The following is a 17003-nucleotide window of genomic DNA, read 5'->3' on the forward strand; positions in this document are numbered from 1 at the left end:
CAAGCACTCACAAAAAGGGAGATAGTGACCTTCTAAGGTTAGAGGCTATGAGGACACCCCTTATTGGTTGAGTGCACCATAAGTCACCTTGGAAACACGTGTACCAATCACAGTGCTTTTGATGTCCCTCTCAATGTCCAAGACTTGTCTCGCAAGTAGTGGCAAAGCTACCTACCCACGGGTCCCAGTGCCACGTTGGCGTAGTTCTTATCCCTTAGTTAGCAGATAATATCACAGGTGTGAAAAGATCCAAAAGAGAAAATATGATGACTTGACACTTGTCCTTGTATCCAGCCATGTTCCTTAGAGTATAAAAGGAACATGTAGTTGTGTTATTAGGGCAAGAACCCAACTAGATATTTTGAGATGAAAGTAAAGAGTTGGTAGGAGAGAAAGGCAACTTCATTGTAAACTGATCTCTTTTCCAATACATAATACAAGCTAAGCCGAGCAAGAACGTTTTGTTCTTGCTCAAATCATGGGTTTTTATCCCTTCTCTAGGGGTTTCCATGTACATCCTGTGTTGTTTTCTTAATTAGTTTCTTCTTCTTGTTTAAAAGTGTGTCTTTTTCATGTCCTACCATGAATTTCTTTATTTCTTGTTTAAGTGTCATGTCAAAGCTTGCATCATCTTGAGCTTTCTCATGTAAATGTACTGTTAGATAACTTATTTCACTCACATAAATAAACTTAATTCTAACTTGCACGTACAATTGCTATACCCAAAATTGCAAGAAATCCTTAAAAGAAATCATTCTATTTTCAGCCAAATTCATGAAATAAATGCTGAATATTCTCTCTAGCAACTTAACATCATTCAGGTGATTTCATCTACTTCAGCCCCAAACAACAGCTATCTTATGATAGCTGTTGACAGCTTTTTTAGAAAAACTATGATAGCTGACCCAACATCCTTAACATTACAAAATTTCTTTATTTGACTAAAAACCAAAACCAACCAAAGAAACTATTTTTTTATTGCTAAAATCCTTTCTTTTTTTTTTTGGTCTTTCCTCCAGCTGATATTACCAAAACTGCAAAAACCCCTTAAAGCTGAAATACCATTTTCGGCCAAATCCAAGATTGATTTTCCAAAGATTTAATCCTGATTGGGACAGATTTTGGCTGAGATTCTTTGCTAAGTACCCCCTTAAACTCAGCTATAAATAGAATCCCTCATCAACACACCAAGACACACCAATAGAGAAGAACAACTCTCTCATAAACTTCTCTATTTTCCCTCTCCCTCTAATTATCTTCTTAAGCTCTTAATAAAGTTTTGAGCTTATGAGTTCTTAGCTTCCAAATTACAAACTAAGCTCTTTAGCCCTTAGCTCACAACTGCCCCTTATATCACTACTCATAAGCCTTTATCATCCTCTAGCAAAATATCTCAGCAACATTGCTAGTCAAACTACAGCACCATTACTCTTCTTATACTTATTCTCTCACTCTTCATATTCAGATACATCTATCTTGCTGCCCATATCCTCTAATTACATCTCCCTCTTCACTTCTCTTACAAAATATTTCCCCTTGGAAAGCAACACAAGTAATCACTATAACTTCTCTAGTTGCTATAATCTCATATCTTTACTATCTTTAACCTCCATATCTCTCATACTTTCATGTATCTTACAAATTACAAATACTACATCTCACAAAACATCTATATCTTTTACCATCTCTATACTTCTCAAGAGATATCAAACACTCATATTAAAAGCCCTTCTCATGGAAGGCATAAACTTCTGATACTAAAGCCCTTCTCCTAAAAGGCACAAATACTTCTTACAAATTCCCTTCTCATGGAAGGCACAAATCTATCTTGCAAAAGCCCTTCCCATGGAAGGCTATTCACAGCTTCACAATAACTAAAAGCGCATTATCAATGGGAAATTCATTTAAGTGCATGATAAAAGGGACAAAATTAACTAGTCTCTACACACAGCTAGACATACTCTCTCTCCCTCCAGTTGCACAAATTTTTCCCCTTCAATCTTGAAGTTATCATGGCAAATTGCCTTTCCACTGTTGGAGTCATTCTGTTGGAATACTATCAACTGATTGACACTATACAGCTGGAGCTACAAACCATACAAAGATAAGTCACTATGTTTCCTATCTCTAAATCTACATTATTGAATACATGATTACTTTACCTTTAAATAAATAAATAAATAATGTAGGCAATTAAAAATAAAGATCTTTATATTACTTCAATGGTTTTGAGTCAAAAGCTCGTACTATAAAAACTGTCTATTTTCTTTTATGGGTTAAATTATACTGCATTAAGAACAATCGAAGTAAATGTTGTAGTGCACCGGAAGTGCTTGACCCAAAGATTTTTATGCTTTGGCATGATTTTCTTGGACGTCCGGGTCAATAAGGATGCACAGAATCATTGAGAACTCTTATGGACACCCCATAAAGAAACAAAAGATTCTTTTAATAAGTGATTATTTGTATAGTGCATGTTCTCAAGGTAAACTAATTATCAAGTCATCATAATAAAAGATAGTTGCTGAATCTTCATCTTTCTTAGAAATAATTCAAGGAAATATTTGGGGACCAATACACTCACCTTGTGGGCCATTAAGATATTTTATGGTGTTAATAGATACATTAACAACGGGACATAATAAACAAAAAGTTTGTGTAATTTCAAATATTAATTATTATATTTTCAAGAGTTTTGTTTTACCTTTTCTTTAGGCTTGACTCTAAGTCATCGAACAAAATGTTGCATCAACTCCTATCAAGCATGTTTCTCTCTGTGTTTCTCTGTACCTCTAATAACAGCTATTAATATGCCTTTTATATGCTCTGGAATCCTAATACACAAATCCTTAGGAAGCCTTGTCATCATGGACCGAAAACGGAACTTGGAATTAAATTTACTTAAGGCTCAATAGATTGAGAGTTGTCGAGCAAGTATCGAGGTTCATTAAATGTCGATAAATCAACATGTATCGGTATCTGCAGTTCCTTGAGTGTTCTTGAATCTTTAATATTACCACTTGTTTTAAGATCTTCTTCAACACACTAGAAACTAAGAATCAAATACATGAAAAATGTGTTTTGTTTCGACATATGCCAATTTACATATATGACCCATACAATTGGAACAAGAAAATCAAGTTTAGAATAGGTGAAGACTTAATATTGCAAAAAAGATAAAGCTAGAAGACTACATTATCACAATAAGCTCGACAGGTCAAAATCCACTTACTTCGACTAGTCGAACTACAAGTATTGACAAATCAAGACTCAGACGGAATTGAATCTCAACCGTTTGGTCTAGGGTGTTGATGGATCCCAATTACATATAAATACAACCCCAAGCACATTTTTGAATACATAATAGGTTAGTGTTTTGTACATAGATCTAGAGTTTTTCCAAACCCTTTTGAAGTTATAACTAGAGACTACGTGCAAACCTCAGATCCAGTTATAAAGCAAAGTTGCTACAATTAGTTAACCAAAGTTGTTGATCAAATTTTTCAATAGAGTTCTCGGAGTCATGAATAGGAGAATTCGTGTGTAACAGCCCATAATAGAAGAGTTTGTGGATTCAGAGCTACGTGCGGCCACGTCTATAAGTACTATATAAGGTAGCAGTAGATTTGAAGCTAAGTCTATTGTACAAACTTCAATTCTATTAATGGATATGTTGCCTTGAGTATTTTTTAGGTGAAATCCCCTCTAGGGTTTTTAGTGTAAAAACAATTTCATTGGTTTTCCTGGATCATCATTTCTGGTGTCTATACGATTTGTGCTTGTTTGATATGTTAATAAATTTAATCAAGAGCATAAGTAATTAATTAATTGGTCAAAAGCTGATTAATTTTATGACAACTAGGGCCTAAAACACAGGGGCAGAGCACTGTAATAGGGTGGGGGGCCATGCCCCCCCCCCCCCCAAATTTTGATTTTTTTAATATATATAATTATTTTAATGTTTTCAAAATTTAGTATACAAAAATTAAAGTTGGCCCCTCCAAATATTTGAATTAATTCAATAATGCTCTTAAAAAAATAATTGGTCTTAAAGTTATAGAGATATAACTTTGTTTTTCACAATTCTAGTTTTTTATTATAAAATATGCTCTTATATTTGTTAAATATTTGAAAAAGTTTGGCACCAAACATGTTTGAATCTATCTTTTTCAACCTGTTATGTGGCGATTAACAAGTTACTGACTCATTGAAAAAAATCTTGTCACTAAAATTACACATGAAATGTCTCTTTAGTTGCCAAATAATGGGTTAGAGCAAGATAGCTTCAAATTTGTTTGTTGCTTAACTTATTCCTCCAAGTTTTAGATCATTCATATTTTTGAAAATTTCATTAGTTTAGTTGAAAGATTTTTTTACAAGTTGATGATTTGTATTGAAAATGAAACTCTTTAAAAATTTCACCATGAAAATGGTAAAAATGAATTTTATTTTATGAAAGATCACCATCAAACATAATTTTGACTGAAAGTACTAAGTTTTTTTTTTTTTGTTGGGTGTGTGCATATATATAACTTATCAAATAAAAAAGTGTGTGTATATATATGTGTATATGTAATAAAAAAGCGCATGTGTGTATATATGTGTGTGGGAGTTGTCTTGATATATATTAGTGCCACAACTTAGCCCTTCTAAACAAAAATTTTTGGCTCCGCCCCTGCTAAAACCTTAACAACAAGAATAACAATGTACTTGCTAGCTAGTTGTCTATCACTTACTTTAAAAAAGAATATATATATATATATATATATATAGAGAGAGAGAGAGAGAGAGAGAGAGAGAGAGAGAGAGAGAGTTGACCGGTTGATATTTTTATTGTGCCACATGTATTGTTAGGTGATGATCAAATCAAGAACTCCCGTCCTTGTATGACTAAACATTGCGTTAACGTTCATTGCAGAATGAATGGATACAAATGATTTGATAAACTAGTGGTAAGCATTGCTTGGAAAAGACTATGAGAGCCAGGTACTTGTTTCTTTATTGTGTTGGTGTGAAATAATTATCAGATGTGTTGGAGTTTTTGGATACTAAAACTTTGTGTGTGTGTGTGTGAGATGTTTATGAGTATTTATAGGTGTAAATGACAGTATACGAATTTGGTTTGTAAGGTTTAATTTAGAGAAATTTTAATCTACATGCTTTATATTGGATTTTGATTGACTGTGGATTTAGGTTTGGAATTTGACCAAAGTCTTTGCGGATGTTTTCATTTAGGGCAAAACTTAAGTAGAATATCTTATATTCAGTTTCTTAAGTATCCCTTCTAAATTACTGTCACCTATCTAGTTTTTAATAACTCTGCTAACCACCGTTAACATTGCCTCTCCTTTGTTTCTTTCTTCTTCTATTTTTCCCTAGCCTAAGAGAAAATCTAAGAGCTTCAAATTTCTTCATTCTTCCATTTTGTTTGATGCTTGAATATTTATCAATAGCCATACAGAAAATTTTAAATTCCAAAATTAAACGTAAAAAAATACTGGGTTTGAAGTTGAGTTAACGCCAAAAGCCGACCCATACATACCCAAACAAAACCACTGCATAGCCATACTCCTACCCAAACCCAACGACCACTTCGCTGCCAAACTCCACGCAGGAAGCCCAATTTGGACTATTGATGTCAAGATTTGGCTTTGAAAGAAATTCAAAAGCAAAAGTCAATTTTTTTTTCCCTACCAATCAATCTACGGACTCACTTAGTCCATCTAGAAAAATGAAATTAGTTGGTGCATCTTTTGAGTGCATGTGCTCCTAGTCATTGTCTTGTCAGAAATTTCCATAGATTGACCATCTTTTGTTTTGCCGTCATTTGGAACATAGCATTATTGAGAGGGAAAATTTGATTTTTGTACACATTGAGTTCTTCTTTGCTATTTTAGATTATAAAATCTCACAATAATAGCCATCTAGTGTGAGGAAGGTAAGAGATCTAAGATTCTAAATAGGTTTGTGTAAGAGCTCAAAAAATGGCTCAAGCCCACTTAGAATAGTGGAACTCAGTATTTTTGCCCCAACACAATTAATTTGTAAGAGAGAAGGCTTTCTAAGTCAACTATAATGTTATGTAAGATCCAAGCATGAAATTAACAAAGTAATGACTCATAATATGATGAAAGAAGCACAAGTTAAGTATACTCTTCCTCGGGCTTGTCCGAGGAAGGATTGTTCATATATTGTTTGCTATCTTCTTCATAGAAGTTGATAAACTCTTATCTCTAGTTTTATTTCTGTTTCTCCACACCTTTCCTAGAGGGGTTCCTTTCCTTTATATAGTCTCCCCTAATACATCTGAGCCCTCCACCTGTATGCCTCAAAGTTGTAGTTGGGATGCTTATCCCATCATAACCCTTCTAGAGGTGGTATAGAGTGTTGTGAGCTATGGAATTATTGTTCAGGTGTCTTTTCCTCATAAATGCAGCCAGCTCAGTTGGTGCAGTGTATTGAATGCAAAGGTGATGGCTACTTTCCCCAGATATTTCCTCTCTTCTTCACATGCACATCTTTGAAGTCTTCTAAAGTGCCCTACTTTTTGGTGCAGGTGGCCAATTGAGGCATTCCTGAGGTGCATTCATTCCTTGGACTCCTCGGACGGTGATTCCGTCTGTTTCTCATCCTTAGACTTCTATTCACATGTTAAGTTTGAATCAGCATGGTCTTCATGCCTTCCCTCCTCGGGCTTAGTCCACGTGTCAGGTCTAGATTGGTGTATGGATGGGCCTTTTCCAATCCTTGGACTGGGCCTTTGGGCTTTACATTGTGTTCAGCTCCCTCCCTCCCACAGTTTGCTAGCAGGCCAAGAAAAGAAAAGAAAAAAGAAAGAAAGAAAGAAAAAGAATGAGACAGTGTTAACAGACGTTAGCTAAGTTACTAAACTAGACAGGTGGCAGTAATTTAGAAGGGGTACCTAAGGAACTGTATATAAGGTACTGTATCTAAGTTTTACCCTTTTCTTTATTATTGTTCCAATGTGTAACTCCGTGCATATACACGAGTACATTTAAAAACAATCAAAATTATATCTATATATATATATATATATATATTTATTTATAAATTAGAACCTCATTGGATCTAGTCTCTTCGGGTTTTGCACTCAATAATTCACTTGCCACAAAAATTAAAAATTTAGATGCGTAAAATTAAACTCCAATTAAAATCCAATTTAGAATCTAATTGAATTTAAACTATTTGATTTTTGCACCTAATAATTCACTTAACACACAAATTTTGCCCCAAAAATTAAAAAAAAAAAAAAAAAAATTAGATGAGACACATGGCATGAACTCCAATTAAAATTCAATATAAAATCTAATTAAATTTAGACACTTTGATTTTTGCACCTAATAATTCACTTGACACACAAATTTAAAAATAAGATGAGACATGTGGCGAAAAATTAGACTTCAATTTAGAATTTAATTAGATTTTCTCTCAGTTTTGCCTATATATATATATATATTTATTTATTTATATGCGTTATCACTTGTCCTAAATTAAACTAAAGCAAAAAGAATTCTTTCGTTCATAGGCCAAGCGGCCCATTTCTTGAAGAAGCAGTACGACTCAATCCAAACAGGTCAGTAAGAATTTTTCTTTTCCCTTTTAGCTTAGCCATCAGGGAACTTAAATTATACAAAATGTAATAAAAAGATAATTTCAACATATCGAAGTTACAAAAAGAAGATAAAAAAAAAAACACGCAAGTATATGAAATTTTACAATTTCATTCTACAAACAAAATGAAAAAGCAAAAAGGAACTGATGAGAGATAAAAGTGAAAGCTGGGATTGCTGATATTAAAGTAATAAAATAAGAGAAAGTTTGAAACAATAATAGAAAAGAGAAAAATTGAGAAACAGAGAGAAACAGATGATATTTGTTGCAACTGCAAAGTTACAAGCACCGCTAATTAGAACTCACAACCACAAGATCTCTCTTAGTACTATCTTTTTATGAAAAATAAAAGGGAAAATTATATATTTAGTCTCTAATTTTTACGCTGTATATCAATTTGGTTTCTGACATTTCAAATGTGTTAATTTGGTACTTAACCTTTTGGTACTATATCAAAATGGTCTCTATGGATAAATAATTGATAAAAAATGTTGGCTAACCATCAAAATAAACTATTGGTTTAATGCCACGTTAGACTACCACACTGCCATGTCAGCATTACCTAAATAAAAAAAAAAAAAAAAAAACCTACTTAGTGAGTAAGCTCACGTGTTTGGTAAAATAATAATAATAATAATAATAATCTCTAGCCCGTGATTTCTTAGGTAAAAAATAATAAAAATAAATCCCTAACAGAAGAGATTGGTAATTTCGATTTCATGGTGGTGACGCCAAACGGTCAAGCATGGTGCCCAATGGTGAAGACCAACGACGATTGATCTACTGGTGACACTGATTTTGGTATAATCTCTCTCTTTATTCAAATGGTTTTTTTTTTTTCCATAGAAATACTACCATAGACAAATACTTAAAGCAACAATGGAAGATAAGAGAATAGATTGGTTTTGCGTGATTATGAATTGATCTAAGTTGCACAAATACTAACACGGGTACGGGAGTACGGCAATTTAAAAAAAAAAAAAAAAAGAGTACGACATGTCTGGGATATGGCTAATAATTAATTGATTAATTTTATATATTTTTGAAAATTTATATTCATTTAAGAATTTAAATTAAATAAGAACAGCAGAGAAGAACAATAAAATCAAAGAAGAGTCATAGGCATTAAAAGTAATATAATACACAATAGACATATTTTTAGTTTAAAGTTTAAAAATAATAATAATATACAAAATGGTTTTATTAAAGAGTCATAGGCTCATAGCTATTCACGTGACATCCTTCAGAGCATAAAAGTTGAAATTGAATGCCAACGGGGGATGGTTCAATTGGTAAGGTTCGGGCAGTTCGTCTAATCTACCTAGGGTCGAGTCCCGCTACCAGCAGTCCTTCATTGGTGGGCATCCATAAGGTTTGGCTCGCGGGTCTTAACCTGAGTGCCCTATACGGGAACAGGTGTAGCTTAGCTAACCCCCATTTTTCCTCTACCCACCTCTACTACGTAAACAAGAAAAAGAAAAAAGAAATTGAATTGAATAGAAAACACGTGGGTCATGTGAAAATTAAAAAGCAACACACAAAAGACTAAGACCAAAATGAAAAAGCAACGGAAGAAACTAAAAAGGAGGAAACAACGCTGAGGTAATTTTCAGGATAGCATTAGTGAGGGAAAGAATATAATAAGTTTACATACGTTAGAAACAATACTGCAAACTAGCATCTTGAGTTTTAAAGGCTCGATTTTCATCTAAATATCGAGTCTCAAAGACTTGAGTTCTACTTGCTGATCTGGGGTTTTTTTGCCACATAGATCTCGAGTCTTATAGACTCGAGTTTGTAAGAAGTAAATCCGTGTCCATAGGACTTGATTTCTATAGTGAAACAAATCAAATCAGATCTAGAACAGAGGAACAGAGAACAGAGAATAGAGAACAGAGGAGCACATCAGGAAGGAAGAAGAAGAAGAAGAGGAGGAGAGGAAGAAGAACAAAGGACCAGATCGGGCCAGAAGAAGAAGAATCATATTTGGAAAGAAGAAGAAGAGAACGGAGGAAGAAGAAGAAATAGACTTGTTCGTGGAATGTGGAGAATAAGAACTCGAGTTTTAAATACCCGATTTTCATGTGGATTTTTTTCCACATCAGACTGCCATCACATGCAATTCGAGTCTTAGAAACTCGAGTTCATCCTCTAAACTCGAGTTTTAGAGTCTCGAGAAACTAGTTTGCTATATAGTTTTGCAAACATGAAAACTAATTAAAATATTTCAAAAATAATGTTAAATGCAAAAAAAATTCAAACAACGCTTAGTGAAGCAAGAAGAAGAATGGGGGAGGAGATCGGTGTAGTAGACGTTACAGCGAATCAGCAACAACGTGGCGCCACCATGGTGGAGATAGCGGCAAGATGCTGACAATGATGACAACATTTATGACCTTAAGCAAGTAAGTTCCTGAGAGAAGAGGCAATTCAAATTTTTAGATCTGAAAGTTGAGGGGTTTTTTTTTTTTGCTTCGGTTAGTATGATTTTTCCAGCCGAAATCTGTGTCTCGGACGTACCAGCGTGTTCTGACCGTGTCCGGGCCGTACCTAGATTATAAAAAAGAAAGGATACTCCCTGGCTACGGATTTTGGGAGTGTCTTATCAGTGCGGTACATCATCTTGAAGTTTGAACTATCAAGTGTCAACTGATGATGTACGGCTTGGACTTTATTGAGCAAAGTTGGCCCCCAAGTGTTTGATCTAGTGGTTTCGAGTGAATGCTTTGCTCACAGTATAGGGTGGTTTTGCTTTCATTGATGTTGTCAGTTTGTTAATTGCTATTTGAGATTTTGCGTTTCTCCTTTGTGAACCACTTTCTTTCTTTCTATATTTCTATCTCCACTAGCAGTTTCTTGTATTGTAAATCGCAATTTCACTCTCCAACTATAGCTGAAGTATGTTATGAATTTTCACTTTCTGCAGCTCTTTCTTTTTGGGCAAATCTTAGATACACACTCATCCTCTTTCAAACATTGTGACGAAGATAGTAGCGTTTTCTGTTTCACTTTTATTGGACTCAAGAAGTGAAACTCTCTTAACCATCTTTGCTAGAAATCAAGCACCTATACCCTTTTGAAGAGAAATCAAACAATTTTGATAGACTTGCCTTGATAGGACTGGTGTTGGGCTTGGAATTCGAATCAGAGAATGAATTTTCTCCATTATACACAAGTTTTGGGAGGTTATGCAAATACACAAGTTTTGGGTTTGAAGATTAATTTTTTTAGGTTAGATGAGAGTAGTCAAGAATTAGTGTTGCGCTAGACAAATTAATGGTGGTAAATGGAGGTTATGCAAACCCACTTCAGTAATTTATCCAATTTAGGGTCTTTGTTTTTTTTTTTTTTCCCCCTGCAACTTCAATGAGTTGGAGGAGAGAGTATATCAAGATTTGCGGACAAAATTGGCCAATGCCCTTTTCACCCAAATTATATAGCCTTATGCCCCCATTCCCAAACTAATTACGGAAATGCCTCTCTTTTAAAACTTGATTTACTCAAAATCGAGTTAAACCTTATAGTGGCGTTTTTAAGGAGCCTATAGTGACGTTTTAAGGACCTATAGTGGTGTTTTGGAACTCGGCCTCCATGAACTCGAGTTATAGGTAAAAAAAATTGCCTATAACTCGATTTCATGGAGATCGAGTTCCAAAACGCCACTATAGGTCCTTAAAATGTCACTATAGGCTCCTTAAAACGTCACTATAGGCTCCTTAAAACGCCACTATAGGGCTCTAGGAATTTTTTTGTTTTTTTTTTTTGTTTTAAACTTGATTTTGAGAAAATCGAGTTACAAAAGAGGGGCATTTCCCTAATTAGTTTGGGAAGGGGGGCATAAGGCTATATAATTTGGGCGAAAAGGGCATTGGCCAATTTTGTCCCAAGATTTGCTGTCCATGGTTTTTGTTGACACATTCCAAACTATGGTCGCAATGTTTGGTCAATGTGTTATCAATTGGAAGAATGAGCCATCAAATCTCTTTCTAAAGGTATATTTTCAAGACTAATGGCCATTTTATCTCTTTCGAAAGATAGATTTTCATAAGCCAAGCAATTGGGTGTATGAAAATTCTACTACTGCTGGTGGATACGATGAGTTCCATAGTTTGCTACAATCAAAGGCACACACGGCTGCTCAAGAGGGTATGGGTGCTTGATTTCTAGCAAAGAGAGGAGTGGATTGAGAGAGTTTTGTTTTTTGAGTTCAATCGAAGTGAAAGAGAAAGAGTTGTTGGGTTGGGTTTTCTCAGTCCATGTGAAATTTCAACACTGTTTAGTGTCTCTAGTTAAGTAGCTACATGTCTTAATATTACGGGAATTTAAGGTACTGGACATAAGGTACTGTAAGTTTTGCCCTTTCTTTTTTTTTTTTCTTTTTTCTTTTAAAATTTTAAATTTAGGTAAGGTTGACATAGCTATCCAGGTGATTTTAGTAACAATAATTAGTATGTTTGTATTATGAAACAATACGCTAAATGAACTAATAATTTATTTTTTATTTTCTTACTAGTACTATGGCCTGTTAGGGACATAATTATGTAATTGGCTAATCTTTTAACAAAACGCACTTTGCTTGTAATTGGGTAGATCTAGGATGAATTTAGTACTTCAAGAAACAAGAGTTCAAGTTCAGTATTGAAGTTATGCAAATCTGACCAAGAAACAAGTGAAGGAAGTGCTGTTCATTAAAGCTCGACAGAAGTCTCGACAGAATCCTTTCTATCGAGAATTACTGCTGAAACTCGATAGAAGCTTGATACAAGCTGTATGTGTTGAGAATTACGAAATCAGGTTTTCCATATCTAATTACACTCATATCCTTGAGTATTTGTGTAGGGTTTCTTTTCTCACCAAGGACGGAGGGAAAATAGGGAGGGCAACGGCCCCCCCTATTTTATTTTTTATTTTTTATAATTAATATATACATAGTCACCAATTTTAGCAATTTTGTTCTATAAAATCACACTTTACCTCCCTTAATATTATCATTGATTCTTTTAGGAGTACTACTCTAGCCACAAAATTTTCTATAACATTTTTACAAACTGTTGTGGTAGTAAACTTTTATTGGTTTGCATTTGGGCTCATCACTTACATCGCATTTTAACTTACAAATAACCACTTATCACATTAATAATTTGTAAAAAAAAGTTTGTAATTCTAGCATTTTCCTCCTTTTAAAGGCTAGATCTAAAATCTAAAGCAAAATAAACAAGCCCAAAAAAATTATTCAACAACAAAAATTACCAATAGTAAAGCTAAAAACAATTAAACTCAATCAACCAATTTTACCTAAAACAAACAACTTGACCCTTTAAAAAATTTTAAACAAAATAATTTTGTCCATACTTGGATGGACACATAAAAAAATTTAAAAAAAAAAAAAAAACCTCATTAGCTGTTAAGCAACTAAGCCGGAAGCTAGAACCACCACACGCAACTAACAGTAAAATTGGCCCCCCTAACTTTAAGCTCTGGCTCCGTCCTTGTTTCTCTCAACCCTAGACATATATAAGGATTATTTTATGAGTCGTCACAAGGTGATGCATGGTGTTGCAAAAGAATAATCCATGCATATTGTGACCAGATGAAGAAATTTCTCTAGTTCATCATATTCTTTATAGAAGCTATTGCTTCTTTACGCCAAGGGTTTTGTGACCAGGGAGCTTCTTGATCTTTACTATTGATGAATTGAAGAACTTTGCAGCCAAAAATCTTTCTAAAGTTGGTGTGTTAGTCACGTACTAGGATCCGTGCATCATTGGATAGTCACGTACTGAGATTTGCGCATTGAACGGAGAGATTGCCGCTACAATAGAAGTCCAATTTGGCATTGGGGTAAGGATTTAATTGTAGGTTGGTATTGGGTATTGGGATTCCTTTTACTTGTAACCGATTGTGATTGATAATAGTAGAATCTCGAGAGTGGTGACCTTAAATTCACCTGGTGGGGTTTTGCCTCGGTGGTTTTCCCTATTCGTAAACAAATCACCTGTGTCAAATTTAATTTCCACTGCATTTAGTTATTTGGTGATTTGTTTATTTGGTAATTTTTTTGTGCTACCACGTTATTGCATGTAATTTGATTAATTAATTAATTTAGGTAATTAATTAATTTGCTAAGGGGTAAATTCATTTTAACCCAACATGAACAAATTTGTAATAAGGAAACCTCATAGTCATAGACCACAAGATTAAGCTTCTATCTAAAATTCATCTTTTTATTAACCTCTTAAAAATAAAATAAAAATCTTGGAGCCACCACCGCTGTTTACATGATTACCTATAGTAAATAGTGCGTTTAAGTACGAGATGAAGAGAATATATCAGCCGGCTCCAAATGTCACTTGTTTAGGAAAATGCAAATTGAACAATGTAAACTAAAAATCCATTACAAGACAAATAAAATGACTGGTGTTACAGATACATATCCTGAGAATATTTTATTGTTGTTTTTGTTTTGATTTTTTTTCTTCTACAAGTGGAGAAATCGCTTCTTATCCTCGTTAAATCTTGGCCAAACGAAATAGCTAAGATTGACAAGTGAAACCTTTTATATGCATCAATGAAAGTGCACATCTGGGTGCACAAACACACATAAAAAAAAGAAGGAAATGGATTCTTCCAATAAGGCAGTAGTAACTGATAAGTCTCATGCAGTTTGTATTCCATCCCCAGCTCAAAGCCACATAAAGGCAATGCTAAAACTTTCAAAGCTTCTCCACCATAAAGGTTTTCACATTACCTTTGTCAACACTGAGTTCAACCACCAACGTTTTTTGCAATCTAGAGGTCCCAACTCCTTAGATGGCTTGTCTGACTTCCGATTTGAAACCATTCCTGACGGCCTCCCTCCATCGGACCTCAACGCTACCCAAGATATCCATTTTCTTTGTGATTCCATTATGAAAAACTTTTTGGCACCATTTTCTGATCTCCTTGTAAAACTCAATGGTGCAACTTCAAAGAATCCTCCAGTGACTTGTATTATCTCAGATGGTTTCATGCCATTCACCATTACTTCTGCTCAAGAACTTGGAATTCCTATTGTAATGTTCTTCACTATTTCTGCTTGTAGCTTAATGGGTTTTATGCAGCTTCCTTCTCTCAAAGACAAAGGAATCATACCACTTAAAGGTTTAAAAAAAAAAAAAACGCAATTCCCTACTGAAATATTGCATTATTTTGTTACAACTAATCACAAATTTTTAAGCTAAAATCATTCATTGATTTTGCAGATGAGAGTTACCTCACAAATGGGTATTTGGACAGAGTGATAGACTGGATTCCAGGTATGAAAAACATCCGTCTAAGGGATCTCCCAAGTTTCGTTCAAACCATAGATCCAAATGATGCTGCCTTTAAACTTGTGATCGAAGCAGCAGAAAGAGCTCCTAAAGCTTCGGGAATTGTTATTCACACGTTCAACGCATTAGAAAAAGAGGTATTGGATGCTCTTTCAACCATGTTTACTCATGTATATGCCATTGGCCCTCTTCAACCACTACTAATCAATCACTTACCCAATGACCTTTTGAAATCAATTGGGTACAATTTATGGAAAGAAGAAACTGAGTGTCTCGATTGGCTTAACTCTAAATCACCCAACTCAGTAATATATGTGAATTTTGGTAGCGTAACTGTTATGACACGAAAACAATTGATTGAGTTTGGTTGTGGACTTTCAAATAGTAAGCACCCCTTTTTGTGGATAATTAGGTCTGATTTAGTTGTTGGAGAATCAACCATTTTGCCACCTGAGTTTGAGGTAGAAAGAAAAGAAAGAGGCTTCATAGCTAGTTGGTGCCCTCAAGAGGAAGTGTTGAACCACCCTGCAGTGGGAGGGTTCTTAACCCATAGCGGATGGAATTCAACCATTGAAAGTGTGTATGCAGGAGTACCAATGCTTTGTTGGCCATTTTTGTTTGATCAACAAACAAATTGCAAGTATACTTGCAATGAATGGGGCGTTGGCATGGAAATTGATAATGATGTCAAAAGAGAGAAAGTAGAGAAGATTGTGAGGGAATTAATGGAAACAGAAAAGGGTAAGAAAATGAAGAAAAATGCAATGGAGTGGAAAAAAATTGCTGAAGAGGCCACTTGTCCACTTGGATCTTCATCCATTAACTTTAACAATCTGGTGAGTGAAGTTCTTTTATCAAAGGGCTAAATATATTTAGAAGAATTTTTTTTTTTTCTTTTTGAAGTGACAATAATAAGGTACCCGCTATTAAGTTTGTTTATATTAAGTTTGGCTAGAAATAACTATCATCTATTGCCTATAAATAGAAAACTTCATTCTACAAGAAAGGGCCCTTGACCATCCAACATCCAAGATGCAATGGCAAATTCAGCTTCTCTATCAAGAGACCTCTATGTAGAGATGTAGACTTATCAATGTAAACTTGTAGAAGATTGTGGGCTAAGTCCCCATGTATATGAATTCTTGTTCAATGAAATTTATATCTTTTGTGAGTGCATCATCCTCACTTCAAGTAGGCTTTGTTAAGTAGGCATTGCAATCATCCTCATTCTGATCGTTGTTATATTGTGTATTTCGCAAAAATTCCTATTAAGTTGGTGTTACCGAACTCATTCCTTCTCTTGTGAAGTCAAATTCACTGCCTTGAGTGGTTTTCAGTTACTTTGAGCGGACAAAATCTGGTTTGTACTCAAACTAAGTTCTCAATGGGTCTGCTACTTGTTTATAAGCCCTCTCAAACTCGTTCTGCTTTTGTAAAGTTATTATTGCGCCACATGTATTGTTTGTTAGGTGATGATCAAATCAAGCACTCCCGTCCTTGTATGACTAAACATTGCATTAACATTCATTGCACTGATTGCAGAACGAATGGATACGAATGAATGATAAACTAGTGGAAATCATTGCTTGAAAAATACTGTGACAGGTACCTGTTTCTTTATTGTGTAAGTGAGAAATAACTACCAGGTGAATTGTAGTTTTTCGATTTTGGACTTTGTTAGTGTGAAATTCATGAGTATTTATAGGTGTTAATGACAGTTTATGGATTTGGTTAGGTTTAATTTAGAGTTATTTTAATCTACAATGATATTGAATTTTTTTTTGAAAGAGAGTTTCAACTTATGGCGTTCGCTCTTGATAATAGCTCTTTATTATCAGACCAAGACACAATTAGTTTTTGGTATAAGCGGGGATTGAATCCTAGATCTCTTATACAACCATCAGAAACTTTACTAATTGAGCTAATTGGAACTCACTCATTGATATTGAATTTGAATTTTGATTAACGGTGGATGTGGGTTTAGGATTTCACCAACTCATTTTTAAGCATAGAGCTCATCTGTGTAAGAAGACACACAAACACGACGACATTTATGACAAA

General features: G+C 34.5%; 1 protein-coding gene across 1 annotated transcript; it reads left to right on the top strand.

Moving 5' to 3' along the window:
* Window positions 1–14089: 14089 nt before the first annotated feature.
* Window positions 14090–16133, top strand: LOC115975783 (7-deoxyloganetin glucosyltransferase-like). Its single transcript, XM_031096758.1, has 2 exons — window positions 14090–14772; window positions 14874–16133. The coding sequence occupies exons 1-2, from the start codon at window positions 14250–14252 to the stop codon at window positions 15806–15808; spliced, it is 1458 nt and encodes a 485-aa protein (XP_030952618.1). The 5' UTR covers window positions 14090–14249; the 3' UTR covers window positions 15809–16133.
* The last annotated feature ends 870 nt before the right edge of the window (window positions 16134–17003 follow it).

Source organism: Quercus lobata, chromosome 2 (genome assembly GCF_001633185.2).
Source record: "Quercus lobata isolate SW786 chromosome 2, ValleyOak3.0 Primary Assembly, whole genome shotgun sequence".
Classification (NCBI taxonomy): Eukaryota; Viridiplantae; Streptophyta; class Magnoliopsida; order Fagales; family Fagaceae; genus Quercus; species Quercus lobata.

Bases quoted from the DNA above. Each gene is read 5' to 3' on its own strand.
- LOC115975783 (XM_031096758.1), top strand. From the start codon at position 14,250: ATGGATTCTTCCAATAAGGCAGTAGTAACTGATAAGTCTCATGCAGTT. The intron at 14,773-14,873 runs GTTTAAAAAAAA...TTGATTTTGCAG, and splicing joins AGGAATCATACCACTTAAAG to ATGAGAGTTACCTCACAAAT.